General features: G+C 37.3%; 1 protein-coding gene across 6 annotated transcripts in view; it reads right to left on the bottom strand.

Moving 5' to 3' along the window:
• Positions 1 to 4,851: 4,851 nt before the first annotated feature.
• ZFP30 (ZFP30 zinc finger protein) overlaps positions 4,852 to 17,413 on the bottom strand; it is a 48,673-nt gene continuing 36,111 nt past the window's right edge. For all 6 annotated transcript variants that reach the window (XM_074315778.2, XM_088800676.1, XM_019749895.3 and 3 more), the window contains one exon: positions 4,852 to 15,048. In XM_074315778.2, the coding sequence (XP_074171879.1) occupies positions 13,682 to 15,048 (1,367 nt within the window). In that variant the 3' untranslated portion in view covers positions 4,852 to 13,681. The remainder of the gene's footprint in view (positions 15,049 to 17,413) is intronic.

Here is a 17,413-nt window from a genome sequence, read left to right as displayed (position 1 = left end):
AGGGGTATTTATAGAAGGGAAAGGAAGAAAAGGGAAAGGGAAAGTTAAAACCATAGAGCTTTATTATAAACAGAGCTCTTCCTGTAGGGTTCTTGCAATTACGTAGAGCGCAAGAACTTCCATAAGCCCTAGCTCCTCCCATAGACACAACTGGTTATGTTTCTTTAAAGTTGCAGTTTGTCTTTATCAATATAAAATTACATACCAAACAGCAATCTATCAGCAAATCAGCAATAATATGAGAAACAAAGAGCCATGAAAGATACATATCTGACAAATTTAAGATTTGAAATGAAGGTAATTTCAAAGGATTTGCCCTTATAGTTAGTAAAAGCCATTGATCTAAAATTAAATTCATAATCAAAAGAAATGGCAAAAATGCAATGAGGTAGAATATTAATGTTTCATAGTATAAAAGCATATACAAACTGACAAGAGGCATATTAGCAATAACAGTAAAAACAGGTAAAGGATCTGAGCAGCCAATGCACACAAATAAGCAATAAACAATCCAGGAAAATATGTCTATACATATAATAAATAGTAATAAACATAAATTAAAAATAAACATAACATTTTATCTTATTAAATTGGAAGGTTTTTAGTTCAAAAATAACCATTCTACTTAATGACATAGGGTAAACAAGACTCAGTTGTCCTACACTTTAATATGCCCGATAGAGATCCATCATATTAAACTTACTGCATTTCCTCTGCAAAATATACTGAGTGAGGACCTTAGTGTGCTGAACATTCATATCTCACAAGCTAAATTTTAGTATCCCCCAATTACTTTTGCTGAGATGCATGCTTACTGAGAATTAAATGTATTTGTTCACAACATGTTAATTGCCAGTTGCACTATTTATTGCAAACACTTAATTTAATTTAATGATAAACACATGAATTATGAATGTGAAAAGACAATTGGTTCTTACTGGCTGTTGGCCAAAGATTAAGCATCCTCAGGTTCCAGCATGGCAGCTTGTTTCATCAGAGCAAGCAAGCAAAAAGAAGCAGAGTATGTAAGACAACTTAAGCAAGACATTATAAGCTACAGACTTTTATAATCTAATCTCAAAAGTGAAACCTCGGGCTGGCCCGGTGGCTCAGGCGGTTAGAGCTCCATGCTCCTCACTCTGAAGGCTGCCGGTTCGATTCCTCGACTCCCCCGAGGAATGGTGGGCAGCGCCCGCTGCAACTAAAATTGAACACAGCACCTTGAGCTGAGCTGCCACTGAGCTCCCAGATGGCTCAGTTGGTAGGAGCACATCCTCTCAACCACAAGGTTGCTGGTTCGACTCCGGTGGGCTGCGCTCCCTCCCCTGCAACTAGCAATGGCAACTGGACCTGGAGGTGAGCTGCGCCCTCCACAACTAAGACTGAAAGGACAACAACTTGACTTGGAAAAAAGTCCTGGAAAAGTACATACTGTTCCCCAATAAAAAGTCCTGTAAAAAAACAAATAGTAGTTTTTTAAAAAAAGTGAAATCTCATCACTTTTGCCATATTCTATTCAGTAGAAACAAGTCACTAAATCTAACCCACACTAAAGAAAAGGGGTTTACAGAATGGTATGAATACCAGGGGGAATGGATCATTGGGAGCCCTTTCAGAAGCCTCCTACCATATCTTCTTACTTCTACTACTCCACCTTCCATCCCACCCTATACAATTTTTCTCATTCCTGAGCCAGAGAATACAGTTAGAGGTTAATCCAGAGTCACATGCATGTCACCTAAAACCAGTATGTCTTCTTGAGATACAAAATGGACCCTGCTATAGGTTTTCACCTCTTAGGGATTCCTGGGAAACACCCCTTTATTGATAGGAAATCAGGTTCCAATCATTTCCTAACCTGGCCTTAAAGGCTTCACAAAGCCTGAGATTTCACCACATACTTAGACTGAGACCAAACAATACTAAATTCTATTTTCTCTACAGACTTGGGTCTATGGAAAAATTTAGAACTTCACCATGTGCAGTCAAATGGTATCATCCTTTCTTTATCATCAAATTGCAGACCTAATAAGAGGTGGTCAAATTTCTCTCTTTAGGAACTTCATTTTTGCTCCATCTCTGCTATAGACAGAATACTGAGTACATAGGAGAGACTGAATGATTTTTAAGGTACACATATGAACAGTGGTTTGAGAAGACTGAGGCACACAGGAGGGACGTGGATCGCATCTACCCAAAACTGGGAAGAACTGGGGCTCAGTTCTGGGATATAAGGAATTTTCAAGATGAAAAATGAAAATCTTCACATAACCTAAAAAAATGACAAAATTTAGCATTGAAACACCAGCTTACATGAGCCATGGTTTTATAATTCCAAGAACTAGACAGTTCTTCCTTGGAGTTCATCTACTCAAGAAGCCTAGAATCCAGGGAAACCACATCTGGAGGAGGGAAAAAAAAATGGGGCAAGGAGATAAGATTTTTCATGGAGTTCACAAAATGTCAAGCTTTTTTCTCCTCAATTTTTTCTTCCAAATCAACACTCCCCCCATATACATATACTGGGAAGGTTAGGAGGAGTCTAGGGAACCACAGGGAACCCTGACGTACAGAGATGACCTCCTAGTGGAGATTCTGCATTAAAACATGTCTGGGCACTTTAACAGAATTTCTAGCAGTCCTTCCTTCTGGGATCCTGAGCTGCACTTATGATTGGACTGTGCACACTTGTTCTTCCAGGCCTGAGGAGGGGCTATAGCATACATTCAGAACCTTCTTTAAGGCTTTTGGAACCTGTTTGACTTTCCACATCTGAAGTGACAAAATTGCAGACTATGCCTTTCAGTATCTAAACTAGCCAGAATTATAACTCTCAGAACCCTTGGGGCTCACCACTCTCATTTAGGACCCAAACTAGGGAAGATGAAATCATGACCACTATAACTAAAAAACACCAAAAAACAGAAAGAATAATTTTATTTTTTTTAAAGTGGTGAAAGCCCTAATCCATCAGACCCTATTATGAGAGTAAGAACCATCAATTAGCAGACCTCATTGAAAGGCCAGGTGCCCATGACACATCCACATTAAGCTACACTTAACGGGGACATCAAGAGGCTGCTATTAAACTGTACCATCCTTCTTCCTCTTGATTACTTAAATTGAGGTATAACATACATACAATAAATGCATGAAGTACACTAATCTTAAGTATTCAGCTTGGCTATTTTTTACACTAGGGTGACCATCACCCAGATTGAGATATAGAATATTTCTGACATGCAAGGTTTGGTACTGCCCCCTCCCAGTCTATACCCCTCTAGTTGACCAATATTCTGATATCCATCATAATTGATTAGTTTTACCTGCTTTTGAACTTCACATAAATGGAATCATGTATTATGTACTTTTTTGTGACTGATTTTTTTCACTCACTATCTGTAAGACTCATCATCTGTGTTATCCCAGTACTTTCTTCTTTCATATCATTATGTAATGCACTACAATTTTCTTATGTGTCCTTTTACTGATAGGGAATTTTCATTTGGCAACACTTCTGGTCTAAAATAAACAAAGGTGCTAAAATAAACAAAATCCGCTGATTCAGCTGCTAATCACACTCACAGATACATCCAGAAATAATGTTTAACCAAATATCTGGGCATCACCTGATCCAGCCAAGTTGACACATAAATCTATCACAGGCCCACCCCTTGTCAACTTGACACTCATATCACTCTCCTTACTTAACCATACTTAATCTCCAAATAAAAACAATAACAAGGTCATAATTTCACCTAATATGATACAACTATTCTGTGTACACTAACCCTTTCCCCAGAAGAGGATACAAAGTCCTTGGGTGATCTTTACTCTTCTTCCAGATACCCTGTAACATAAATACTATAATGTAAAATTAACCACACTTAACTATAATGACATAGTCAATACTTTGATATTATGATATAGTTACCTGATAAAGGAATAAGGGACGGAAAATACAAGGATAAACACAAACATGTTCTTAACAAAATGACGAATACTCATGACAATTAGTCTTCATTTTTGTAAGTGGTCCCATGATCATGGTTCTTAACTTGGTGGAGTGACACCAACTTTCATTCCTGAAGGGTCTGGGTCATTAGTCCTGCCTGGATTGGGTTATTGCCCTGAGGGATCTTCCTTATTCCGGATGTACACTTTCTTACCTCCACTGTGGAGTAGTAGTCCAATTTCCCCAATAGAAATCAGGAGTAATCAAACCAGCAATGAAACTCTTTTCTTTACCTATAGATTTAGAGACATGAAGAGGCCAAAGTGGCTGGGTGACAGTCTTAATTTTTAGTTCACTGGAATAATTATTGTGACTTCTGGTGGAATCATTTCTCCCTCTGGAACTAAGATTCCTAGGCTGCTAGCAGGGCATAAAGTCATGGAAACAGCAAGCAAAAATTTTCCTAGTGGGTCACGATTGAGATGTACCATTCCCATTTCCACCTGTCAAGGAAAACCTAGTTCTTCCCTACTGTGTTTCTTCCCTGTGTCTCCTTTACTACTTATAAAGACTACCTCACTTCTGACATTTCTGGTCACCAAATACATGGGTTGATTTTTTCTTTCCCCCACAAGCAATTCTCTGCTACACACACCAACTGGCCATCTACAATTTAACTCAGGTCTAGCACTATCTGCCTGGACATAGTTTCAGATACCACAAGTTAAGGGCTCAGTCTCACAAGACAGCTCCCCACTTCAGATGCCAATGGCAAGTAGAGATCTCCAGGTTACCGACTTCTATCCAATTTGGCTACGTATCAGAGGTTCCCATGACTCCATCCTTAGGTTCAATTTGCTAGAGCGGCTCACAGAACTCAGATAAACACAAACACCCACGTTTACCAGTTTATTAAAAGACATGATAAAGGATACAGATAAACAGCCAGATGAAGAGATACATAGGGTGAGGTCTGGGAGGGTCATGAGCACAGGAGCTCTGTCCTTGCGGAGTTGGGGAGCATCACCTTCCCAGTGTGGATGTGTTTACCAACCTGGAAGCTATCCAAACCTTGTACATTTGGGATTTTTATGGAGGCTTTATCATGTACACATGATGGATCATTAATTCCATTTCCAGCCCTTCTCCTTTCTCAAGAGGTGGTGGTGGTGGTGATGGGGTACTGGTGCTGAAAATCCCAAGCTTCTAATCATGGCTTGGTCCTTCTGGTGAATATCCCTCATCCAGGAGCAAAGCCCATTCAGAGTTGCCTCAGTAGAACAAAAGACACTTTTATCACCCAGGAAATTATAAGGGCTTCAAGAGCCCTGTGTCAGGAACCAGGTCAAAAACAAAATATTAGAACAAGAGATACTCCTAGTGTTCTTATCACTTAGAGAATTACAAGGGTTTTAAGATTTCTGTGCCAGGAAATGGGGGCAGAGACATATAAATATGTGGATATATATATATTTTTTCTTTTCTATTATTTCACACCACCCTTAACTCCTGTATCCATGGCTATTGGGGAATCAACCATATATTGGATGGTGATTCAGAGCATAGACAGACTTCTAGAGAATCTTCCCTCAGCCTTCAATGTACTGCCACCTAACTGGTGCTGTAACTGAGTCTTCAAAAGGTCATTCCACCATTCTATCAAGCCAGCTGATTCAGGATAGTGGGGAACATGGTAAGACCAGTGAATTGCATGAGCATGGAACCATTGCTCCACTTATTTTGCTGTGAAGTGAGTTACTTGATCAGGAGCAATGCAGTGTGGAATACCATGACAGTGAATGAGGCATTCTGTAAGTCCATGGAGGGTAGTTGCAACAGAAGCATTGCATGCAGGGAAGGCAAATCCATACCAAGAGTAAGTTTCTGTTCTAGTAAGGACAAAATGCTGCCCCTTCCATGATGGAAGTGGTCCAATATAATCACCCTGTCAAGTAGCTGGCTGAACACCCCAGGGAATGGTACCATATTGGGGGAGGGAGGGCTCAGTGTTGGTCTCTGCTGCTGGCATACTGAACACTCAGCAATGGCCACTGACAGATCAGTCGAAGTCCACATTGCTGAGCCACATTGTTCGTAAGCCCATTGGATGATGACAGGTTTGACTAGGGAAAGAAGCTGTTATCCACAGAATGGGCCATCTTATCCAGTTACTAAAATCCTCCTTTGCTGAGGTCACCCTTTAGTGATTATTCATAGGGGACACAGATATTTTTTTTTTTGTACATTCAGAGATATCTTTTCATATATCTCTTCCCTAGATTTCACTGTCACCAAATGTCTAATCATGTTCCTTCCCAAATCCTTAATATCCATTCCCATACTTGTTCCCCAGATTTATGTCGGCATAAATTATAAAACTCAAGTAGTTCTTTTGTAGTGTAGCACACCTTTTCTTGGATCACACTTTGGATCTCACCTTTAGGAGCGTGTTGGGAGTTGAGTCTAGTTGTAAGCCTAGAAACAGAGAAGTGGGGTGGGGTTGTCTGAGGGGAATCAGCATTGTCTTGCATGGCCATTGCCTCTTACCGTTTCAAGCAATGCAGGATCAACTTTCTCACAGGTGGAAACGCCAAAACCACTATGGGTGGAAAGGCTAAACCACTGGTAAGACACATCAGCATTTCGGAGCTCAATGTCCCCACCTTCAAAAGGGTCTTCCCACATGTCCCTGTATCAACCATGGGATACCATTCTTTCCCAACTAATGCCTTCACTTTAACAGTATTTTCACTGTTTAACTATTTAGGTGAGACTTTTTCAAATCTTTAAGTTCTGCTTCAAAAATTCCATCTTTAAGTCATTTTTTTCTTGCATTTTATTATAACCAGCCAGAAGCCAAGCCACACCTTCAATTCCATTGCTACTTTCCACAAAACACTAGAACACAAACACAATTCAGCCAAGTTCTTTGCCACTTGATAATAAGAAATACCTTTCCTCCCATTTCCAATAACATGTTCCTTATTTCCACTTGAGACTCCCTCAGAATGGCCTTTACCATTCGTATTTCTATCAACATTCTGTCCACGATTACTTATTCTCTAAGATGACTGAGGCTTTCTCTTCATCTTTTCTTTCTGAGATCTCACCAGAATCACCCTTAACATCCATATTTTTAGCATGCGTCGCTGAACTCTTCCAGCCTTCCCCCATTATTCAGCTCCAAAGCCACCTCCACATTTTCAGATATTTGTTAATTAGCACCTCACTTTTGGTTGCAAGTTCTGTCTTATCCAGTTCAGGGCGCTAGTACAGGGTGCCATAGATTGAGTGGTTGATAAAACAACAGAAATTTATTTCTCACAGTTCTGGAGGCTGGAAGTCCAACATCAGGGTGCCAACATGGTCAGTTTCTGGTGAGAACCCTCTTCCAGATTAAAATCTACCATCTTCTTGTTGTATTGTCACATGGCAGAAAAGCGTGAGAGAGCTCTCTGGGGTCCTTTTTGTAAGGGCACTAATCCCCTTCAGGAGGTCTCCACCCTCAAGACCTAATTACCTCCAAGGGGACCCACCCCCTAATATATTGTGGGGTAGGATGCCAACACTTCAATTTTGAGGAAAAACATTCAGTCCATTGCGAGGCCTAACGGTTTCACTGGAGAATTTTACCAAACACTTAAAGAATACTTAACACTGATTATACACTACCTCTTCCAGAAACTAAAAAGAGGCAACACTTCCAAATTCATTTTATGAGGCTACCATCATCCTGAAACCAAAATGAGACAGAAGAAAACTATAGACCAGTATCTTTCATAAATATAGATGCAAAAATCCTCAACAGAGTATTAGCAAATCACAGCAACCACAGCAAATCCAGAAATTTATATTTTAAAAGTAGTTGACCCTTGAACAAAATGGTTTTGAACTGTGCGAGTCGACTTACGCATGGATTTTTTTTCAATATATTGGGAATTTTTTTAGAGATTTGCAACAATTTGAAAAAAATTCACAGGCTCGTCACGTAGCCTAGAAATATAAAAAAAAAAAAATTAAGAAAGTTAGGTTTGTCATGAATGCATAAAATATACGTAGATACTAGTCTATTTGATCATTTACTACCATACAATATACACAAACCTATTTTTAAGTTAAAATTTATCAAAACTTATGCACGCTTACAGAATATACCCAGAGCCATTTGCAGTGGAAATGTAAACAAATGTTAAGAGGCACTATTAAATCATAAATGCATAAAATTAACTGTAGTGTGTACTATACTACTGTAATCATTTCATAGCCACCTCCTGTTGCTATTGTGAGCTCAAATGTTGTATCCATTTAAATCGCCATGTGATGCTAATCTAAATGAGTTCATAAATTGCAATTTGCAGTAAAAGTGCTCTTGCAGTTCTCGTATATTTTTCATGTTAATGCAATACCGTAAACCTTGAATAACTCCATGGGACCATACAAAGTGCCACAGAGCGATGGAAGTGCTCCCAAAAAGCAAAGTCATGACATAAAAAGATAAAGTTGAATTGCTTGATATATATCATAGACTAAGATCAGCATCTGTGGTTGTCCAATACTTCAAGATAAATGGATAGTTCAAGAACCACTGTAAAGAATGAAAGGAAATTAGTGGCGCCGTTGTTGCAGCTATGCCATCGACACAAAAACCTTATACTTTTTGCAAAATACCTTTTTATCTCATTGAAAATGCAGTTTTTATGTGGGTCCAGGGTTGCTATAAGAAAGGCATACCTATAGACTCTAATATGATTCAAGAAAAAACAGTCATTATACGAGTTATGACAATTAAGTTAGCAAACTTTGTTTCAACGATGTAGCTAACATTTTTTGATATGAGAGGGATTATTCATTATGAATTTGTACCAACTGGACCAAGTTTACTATTTGGAACTGCTGAAAAAGCTGCATGAAAAAGTTAGACAACCTGGACTTTTCTCCAGTTCATGGCTCTTGCATCACAATGCACCAGCTCACATGGCACTGTCTGTGAGGGAGTTTTTAGCTAGTAAACAAATAACTGTATTGGAACACCCTCTCTACTCACCTGATCTGGTCCCCAATTACTTCTTTCTTTACCTAAAGATAAAGGAAATACTGAAAGACATTTTGATGACATTCAGGACATCAAGGATAATACGACGACAGCTGATGGCCATTCCAGAAAGAGTTCCAAAATTGCTTCAAAGGGTGGACTAGGCACTGGCATCGGTGCATAGCTTCCCAAGGGGAGCACTGCGATGGTGACCGCAGTGATATTCAGCAATGAGATATGCAGCTCTTTTCTAGGATGAGTTTGTGACCTTAATTGTCTGACCTCATATGACAACTTAAAGCTGCCAGTCTTTTGGTTGTACAAGAAAGCCTGGACAACGAGAACGCTTTTTTCTGAATTGGTTCCACTAATGTTTTGTCCCTGAAGTCAGGAAGCACCTTGCCAGTAAGGGACTGCCTTTTAAAATTATTTTATTTACTGGGCAATGCTCCTGGCCACCAAGAACCCCATGAGTTCAACACGAAAGGCATCAAAGTGGTTTGCTTGCCCCCAAAGTCTCTAATTCAGCATCTAGATCAGGTCAAAAAGAACCTTAAGGCTCATTACACATGGTACTCTATGGGAAGGATTATGAACACTAAAGAACCCCAATAGAGAGAACATCATGGAAGTCTGGAAATGCCATCCTTGTTGGTATAAAGCCATGAAGCCATAAAACCTGAAACAATAAATTCTTGCTGCAGGAAGCTGTGTCCAGATGTTGTGCCTGACTTCACAGGGTTTACAACAGAGCCAATAAAGGAAATCATGAAAGACCTTGTGAATGTGGCAGGAAAAAAAAAAGTGTGTGTGTGGGGGGAAGTATTTCAAGATATGGGTCTTGGAGAAATTCAAGTGCTAATAGACACACCAGAGGAATTAACAAAAGATGACTTGACAGACATGCATGCTGGAGAACCAGCTCCAGACGCTGAGAAAGATGTAGCAGTGCCAGAAAACAAATAGATATTAGACAATTTGGCAGAAGAGTTCTGATTATTCAAGACTGCTTTTGACTTTTTTTATGACATGGACCCTTCTATGATATGGGCACTGAAACTAAAGCAAATGGTGGAAGGATTGGTTTCATATAGAAACATTTTCAGAGAAATGTAAAACAAAGTCAGAAATTATGAATAATTTCCTTAGGTTACACCGAGCCTGCCTCTCCTTCCACTTCTGTCACCTGAGACAGCGAGATCAACACCTCCTCAGCCCAATGAACATGAAGACAAGGATGAAGACCTTTACAATGATCTACTTCCATTTAATAGTAAATAATTTCTTGTGTGTCTTTGTATGAAAATCTAGTAACTGTATGAGACATCTTTGTAGCATTGTTGCCTAAGTATGCATCGTGTAGAATGTCATGTGCAAGACTCGAAGTGAACAGCGATAGCCTATTTTTACATAGGCACAAGGATGAGTGACATTTAATATAAAATTGACAGCTTTCTGTTTTATAACTTTTCTTACAAATAATTACATTACCATACAGTATACCTCTCAAAATTGGAGAAACTGTATCAGCCTATCACCACAGGTAAGCAGTTTTTAAAATAATGTAACATTTCCAGTATTATAAATGACTGTAAAGATGTATGCCATAAAAATTTTTGGATTCACTCGTGTATAGGCTAGGCTACCATGATGCAATCACATTGCTTTTTTTATCACTGCATGAATTGTTAAACCTGTAAATAAATGAATTTTTTCACATCTTTTCATTTTTGATGTCTAGTGTTAATAACATGTATAACATCTGTGGTTTTGTAGGTACTGACAGATAACTCATCTTGCAAACTGACCATGTAAATTTATGATATCATTAAATATAGCTCAGTACTGTAAATGTATTTTCTCTTATGATTTCTTAATAACACTTTTTTCTAACTTATTTATTGTAATACAGAATACATATAATATACATAATCTGTGTTAATCAACTTTTTATGTTATCGGTAAGGCTTCCAGTCAACAGTTAGCTATTAGTAAAGTTTGGGGACAGGGGTCAAAAGTTATATACAGATTTCCAACTAATATGGGGTCAGCACCCTTAACCCCCATGCTACTCAAGAGTCAACTGTATACACTACAAACAAATGGAGTTTTATGCCAGTGATGTAAGGCTTGATCACTATTTGAAAATCCATGAAGGTAATCCACCATATTAACAGAGTAAAAAAGAAAAATCACATTATATATTCATTATATCGACTAGTACATATTTCTAGAAATTCAAGGAAATATAGAGGGTTCCATGACAGTGTTTCCAGGTAGCAAAAGGTCCTCAAAGTTATAAAGGGTCTGAGAAAAGGGGAAAAAATCAAATGTATGGTCCTGTCATGAAAATGCAGTTTCGGGGTAAACATGGAGCCAACTTTAATCCTTCCGGTGAAACAGCAGGACTTCTAAGAATTTTTAAAGTTATTTTCAGATAGCAGCCTCATAGGGAACCCAATACAGAGAAGAGCCTGTTGAACTTGTGTCTAATTGAGTGAACCTTAATAAAATTTGTAGAAAATAACAGTTTTTAAGAGAATTGTATTATTTGAAGCACTGCAAATTTGAACAAGATAGAAACAGTACAAAATGAAAAAGGACCTTTGGATCCCAAAATGTCTAAACGCTAAAATCAGTCTGTGAAAACTACCTGCTATAAACACAAGCCACCTTTTATGAAGGAAAAAAACACACCTCATGACTCAGGGTGGAACCAAGACCTTGGTATGCAAACGTGTATGTACATGGAAGCAGAAACACACTTAAACTGGGTTCTGGATTATGTAATGATGCAATCCCCTGCTTCCCAATCACAGCAGAGAAATGCTGATACAATACATTCTTCTTTATAGAACTGAGTCTTCAAAACCTTGTATATTTTACACTTAACATTTTTTTAATTTGAACTAGCCACACTTCAGTTTTCAATAGCTCAATTTCCAGTGCTCAACATGTTGCTAGCAACTACCTTATCAGACAATGCAGGTCTATTCCATTAATCTCCAAATTTAGTAACTGCTTTTTCTTACTTGTTCTTTAAATATATGAAGTACTATGGGACAGGCACTGTAACAGACATAGCAATAGGTGAACCAGATAAAATCTCAACCTGCATTTTTAATTTCCCAAATACATTATAGCATATTTAATATCCCAGTGTTTAGGGCTTTGGCAACATGTTTTAGTATGTAGGCATTTTTAAAAAACCATTCATTTCAAACTGGTTATAATTTCATAATTTTATCTTTAAAAGAACATCATGGAAAATTTTAAAGACAAAAAAGTAGAGGGATCGCCAGATGACTCAGCTGGTTAGAGCACGAGCTCTTAACAAAAAGGTTGCCAGTTCAACTCCCGTATGGGATGGTGGGCTGTGCCCCCTTGCAACTAAAGATTTAAAACGGTGACTGGACTTGGAGCTGAACTGAGCCCTCCACAACTAGACTGAAGGACAACGACTTGAGTTGGAGCTGATGGGCCCTGGAGAAACACACTGTTCCCCAACATTCCCCTCCCCCCGCCAAAAAAGAAGAGAAAATAGCAAAAGCCAAATAAACAAAAACCATATATCCAAGACTCATCTAAACACCATTTTGACAAACTTGTTATCCGTTTTTCTTTTCCATGAGCATTTTAAAGGAAATTCCAGACATTATCATCTTATGTGTATAAACTTCATAACTTATCTCTAAGAGATTTTTACATAACCACAATGCTATTATCACTTAACAAAAACATTTCTTAACATTACTAATACTGTCAACATTCCCCTTTTCCCAATTGTCATAAAAATGTTTTAAGTTTTCTCACCTTGTGATCTAAATAAGAACCACTCACTCATATCATTTGATTCACACATTTCTTAAGACTTCAATATACAAGAGTTCCACTTCCCTTTTTTTCAGTGCTATTTTATTGGTTGAGAAGCTGGGTCATTCCTCTTGTAGAATTACCCATATTTTAGATTTAATTGCTTCTTTTTGCATCATGCAACTTGTTCTTCTATTCCCTGAATTTTCTCTAAACTGGCAGTTAGATCTTGATGCTTAATTAGATTCAGGTTCAATATTTTTTGGCAAGCTGTGTGTCATATTTTACCTCATTAGGAGGAACAAAATGTTTTGTCCTATTTTTGATGAGGTTAAAACTGACCAGTGGGTTCATATGTCAACCTGATCTGTTCACTATGAAGTTCATCATGACGTGCATATCAACCTTTCACCTACTGTTCTTAAACTCTGAGAATCTTGCCTAGCTCCATAATTTCATTATGTGTTGCAAAATTCTCCACTAAAGAACTTTACCTCTTCAACTTCTAGTTGTTGCAATACAGTTCATACAGAAAATGCAGGCTAAATGACTTTTCTTTCCTTTGACTTACCAATTTTCAGAATGAGCCAGTATAGCTCCATAGGTATACAATGAATAGAGGTGAAAACAGGTAAGATCAAAAGCTTTTCCACATTCACTCTTTTAAGAGAATTTCTTTCTAGAATGAATTTTATAAAGTTTAACATGGTTTAAATGGTGATGAAAGACTTCTACATATTCATGAACACACTTTCTTTTACATAAAATCTCTAGTTGTCAGCATGAAGTAAAAGGGATCCCTACATTCAAAAACTTTTTCTCTAGAATTTATTTTCCAATGCTCCTTAACACAAAATTCCCAATGGAAGGCTTTCTTATAATTATTTAGTTATATTATGAATTCGCTGATGGTAAGTAAGGTGTGAGTGTTGGCGAAAGGCCTTCTTACATTCCTTACAATTGTATGGTTTCTCACCAGAATGAATTCTCTGATGTTGAATAAGTGATGAATGAAGTCTAAAGGCCTTTCCACATTCCTTACAGTCATAGGGTTTCTCACCAGTATGAATACTCTGATGTTGAGTAAGTTGTGAGAGCAGTCTAAAAGTCTTCTCACATTCCTTACATTTATAAGGTTTCTCACCAAAATGAATACTCTGGTGTTGAGTAAGTTGTGAGAACAGTCTAAATGCTTTCCCACATTCCTTACAGTCATAGGGTTTCTCTCCAATGTGAATACCCTGATGTGAAATAAGTTCTGAGTAACGACGAAAAAACTTCTGACATTCTTTACATTCATAAGGTTTCTCACCGGTATGAATTCTCTGATGGAGTGTTAGATGATAGCCACGACTAAAGGTCTTCCCACAGTCTTTACAATCATAGGGTTTCTCACCAGTATGAATTCTCTGATGGAGTGTTAGTTGTTGCCGTACTCTGAAGGCCTTCCCACATTCCTTACATTCATAGGGTTTTTCACCAGTATGAAGTTTGTGATGTATTCTAAGGCCTGTACTACACAGAAAAGCCTGCCCACATTCTTTACACTCATAGCACTTCTCAGCAATATTAAGTCTTTGATGTCGAGTAAGGTGTGCATACTGTCTAAAGGTCTTCCCACATTCCTTACATTCATAGGGTTTCTCACCAGTATGAATCCTTTGATGGAGATTAAGTTGTCCTCGCACTCTAAAGGACTTCCCACATTCCTTACATTCATAGGGCTTCTCACCAATATGGATTCTCTGATGTACTCGAAGATCTGCGCTACATGTAAAGATCTTTCCACATTTTTTACATTCAAGGAGTTTGTCCGAAATATGAATTCTCTGATGTCGACTAAGATGGGCACACTGTCTAAAGGCTTTTCCACATTCTTTACATTCATAGGGTTTCTCACCAGTATGAATTCTCTGATGGAAAGTGAGTTGTTGGCGTACTCTAAAAGCCTTTCCACATTCCCCACATTCATAGGGTTTCTCTCTATTATGAATTCTCTGATACAAAGTAAGAGATTTGAGTTTTCTGTAAGTGGGCCTTTTTTCAGAGGTGGTTTTTTTCACTTGCCTGAAATATCCCTTTTGAGGACCCTTTTGTCCCTCAAACTTTTTATATTCACAGTCTTTTCTGAAAAAGGAGTCTTCCAGGCTATAACTTCTAATGTTTTCCATTATCTCCCACTGAGATAAATTCATTTCATAAATATCCTTTTGAGATAACTTTTTAATGTCATATCTGGATTCCAAATCTGAAAGAAAACAAGATAAATGCATGCTATTTTCGTATTCTAGAAAAAGTAAACAAATAAGCAAATAAAAACTTTATGATAGAAAAAACAAACAAACGAAAAACAGAAAGTGAAGTCCAGGTGAAGATAACAGGCTAAAAAACTCTAAAATAATCATGTATTTTAAAGAAAGCTAAGGGGAATAAAGAAAATGTTAACACCAGATTATTTGGATGCAGATCAAAGTTTGAGAATCTCTACTTGAACTTTTTAATGATTTTTTTCAATTAAAATGAAGCAGAAACATCTTACCATGAATAACAGGGCCTTTATTTACCATATGATTTCAAACCACTGACTGTCTACTTTGCTCCCTATGTCCTTATCAAACTGCCTCCTTTTAGCTTCTAGAATGTTACGATCTTTCCATTTCTTAGAGCTTTTCACTGGTTATTAGATCTCCCAGGAATGCTGACATGGGTTCTCCACATGGTTGGGTTCCTTATATCCTTTTGTTATAATGTTAAAAATCAGAAAAATCATCCGTGCTGACCTCATCTAATTAACATCCTTTCTTTTCTATCCCAATAACTTGTTCCTTGCTTAAAACTTTTTTCAATTTCGTTGTTACATATTCATTAATTTTTCCAGTTTTCATTCTTTTATTTTCTTACCATAAACCTCCCCAAGGGCAGAAACAATCTTTCAATTATAATTGAATAACAAACCCATAAGACATAGTAATTGTTTATTAAATTCTCATAATTAGGTAACAGTTATTGCACATGTTGCCTTGCCTTCAATCTTACACAATATTACACTAATTAGTCTTTTTTATCACTTCCTATAAAGATGGAAACAAAAGTACATCTGAACTATCTCAATCAAATATATAAATGGAAAATGGTGATTTCTTTACATGTGATTATCCTTCCAATTAATTGTGTCTGTTCTTTCACTTACAAATATCTCCACTACTGCTCATTCTCTACTTTACATAGTCATGAGTGAACTTTCTCCCACTTTCACAACCAAAGTAATGAGAAGTTCTACTTACATATCTTCATTTGAGTTTATATAACTATACATATTTATGTAACACATATTCAACCTGTTCTTTTCTTTCATATTTTTCTTAAAGTCCTCATAGCCAATGCCATTTGGGTACTTCCTAGAGAGTATTTCAGTGATCTGTCAGGCAAAACAACAGCCTTATACCATAGTAACATGCTAATAAAATTGTGAGCAAAGAGAGGTTTTCCTCAAATTTTTATTTTCTCAAAAATTTTGCAATAAAAGTTCAATACTTTTCAAAAGGAAAAAGGTACTTTCAACTCATAATACAGGCATATTTTTAATAAGCCCAAACTGAAAAGAAGCTGAGCATTCATCAACAGAAGAATGGCTAAGTAAATTATGACATTGATACAACACATAACTGTCCAGCAATGAGAATGAATAATCTACAAGTACACACAACATGAATCAAATTAAAAACATAATGGTGAGTAAACAAAGCCAGACATATATACTGTATGACTCCATTTTCCATAAAGCCAAAAAACCGTAAGACTAATCTATGGAGTTGTTAAAAGTCAGTACAGCGGTTCTTTGGTGGGAAAGAATGACTAGAAAGAGGGAGGGAGCTTCTGATATACTAGCAAAGCTCTGTTTCTGAATCTGAATCTAATTATATGAGTGTGATTACTTTGGGAAAATTCAGTGAGATGCATACTTACGATTTCTGTAGTTTTGTATTTACACTGCAATAAGTTTACTTTAAAAGGATATATTAAAAAGACATTTAAAGGCAACAATGATTTAAATAGTGTGGATGAAATGTGAGCAGAGACAGGTAAATGAATGGCATAGGAAACTTATGCCTGTCTTCCTCCCTCCCTCTCTCCTTTTCTCTGTGCCCCCATCTGTCTATCTGTCTCTATCTCCCCACCCAAGAAAGCAATACAAAGCTATGGCAATTTTGTAAAAATTTTTGGGAAAAAGTCAATTCAAGGCCTCATTAAGACAAATATGATACAAATGATATGTAAAGTGACCAGAAATTAGCTAAATAGTCATAATAGTAGTAAATGAGGAGGCAGCTATAAAGGTATAAAAAATGTTTTTAAAGGCTTTATTTGCAAATTAAAAATTTAAAGCCAGGGTGGTGGCCAGTTAGCTCAGTTGGTTAGAGCGTGGTGCTAATAACACCAAGGTTGCCAGTTCGATCCCCACATGGGCAACTGTGACCTTTGCCCTTCTTAAAAATAAATAAATAAATAAACAAATAAATAAATGCAAATAATCTAAAAGAAAAGTCTGTAAAAATCAAAATAAAAGGTGAAAGTATTTGTAAGAAAAATGAGAAAGTGGTCACAGTACAAAA

Source organism: Rhinolophus sinicus, chromosome 8 (assembly GCF_057876585.1).
Source record: "Rhinolophus sinicus isolate RSI-liver-muscle chromosome 8, RSI-T2T, whole genome shotgun sequence".
NCBI lineage: Eukaryota > Metazoa > Chordata > Mammalia > Chiroptera > Rhinolophidae > Rhinolophus > Rhinolophus sinicus.
Note: the sequence above shows the minus strand (reverse complement) of the source record. Positions and strands in the feature narration are given on the sequence as shown.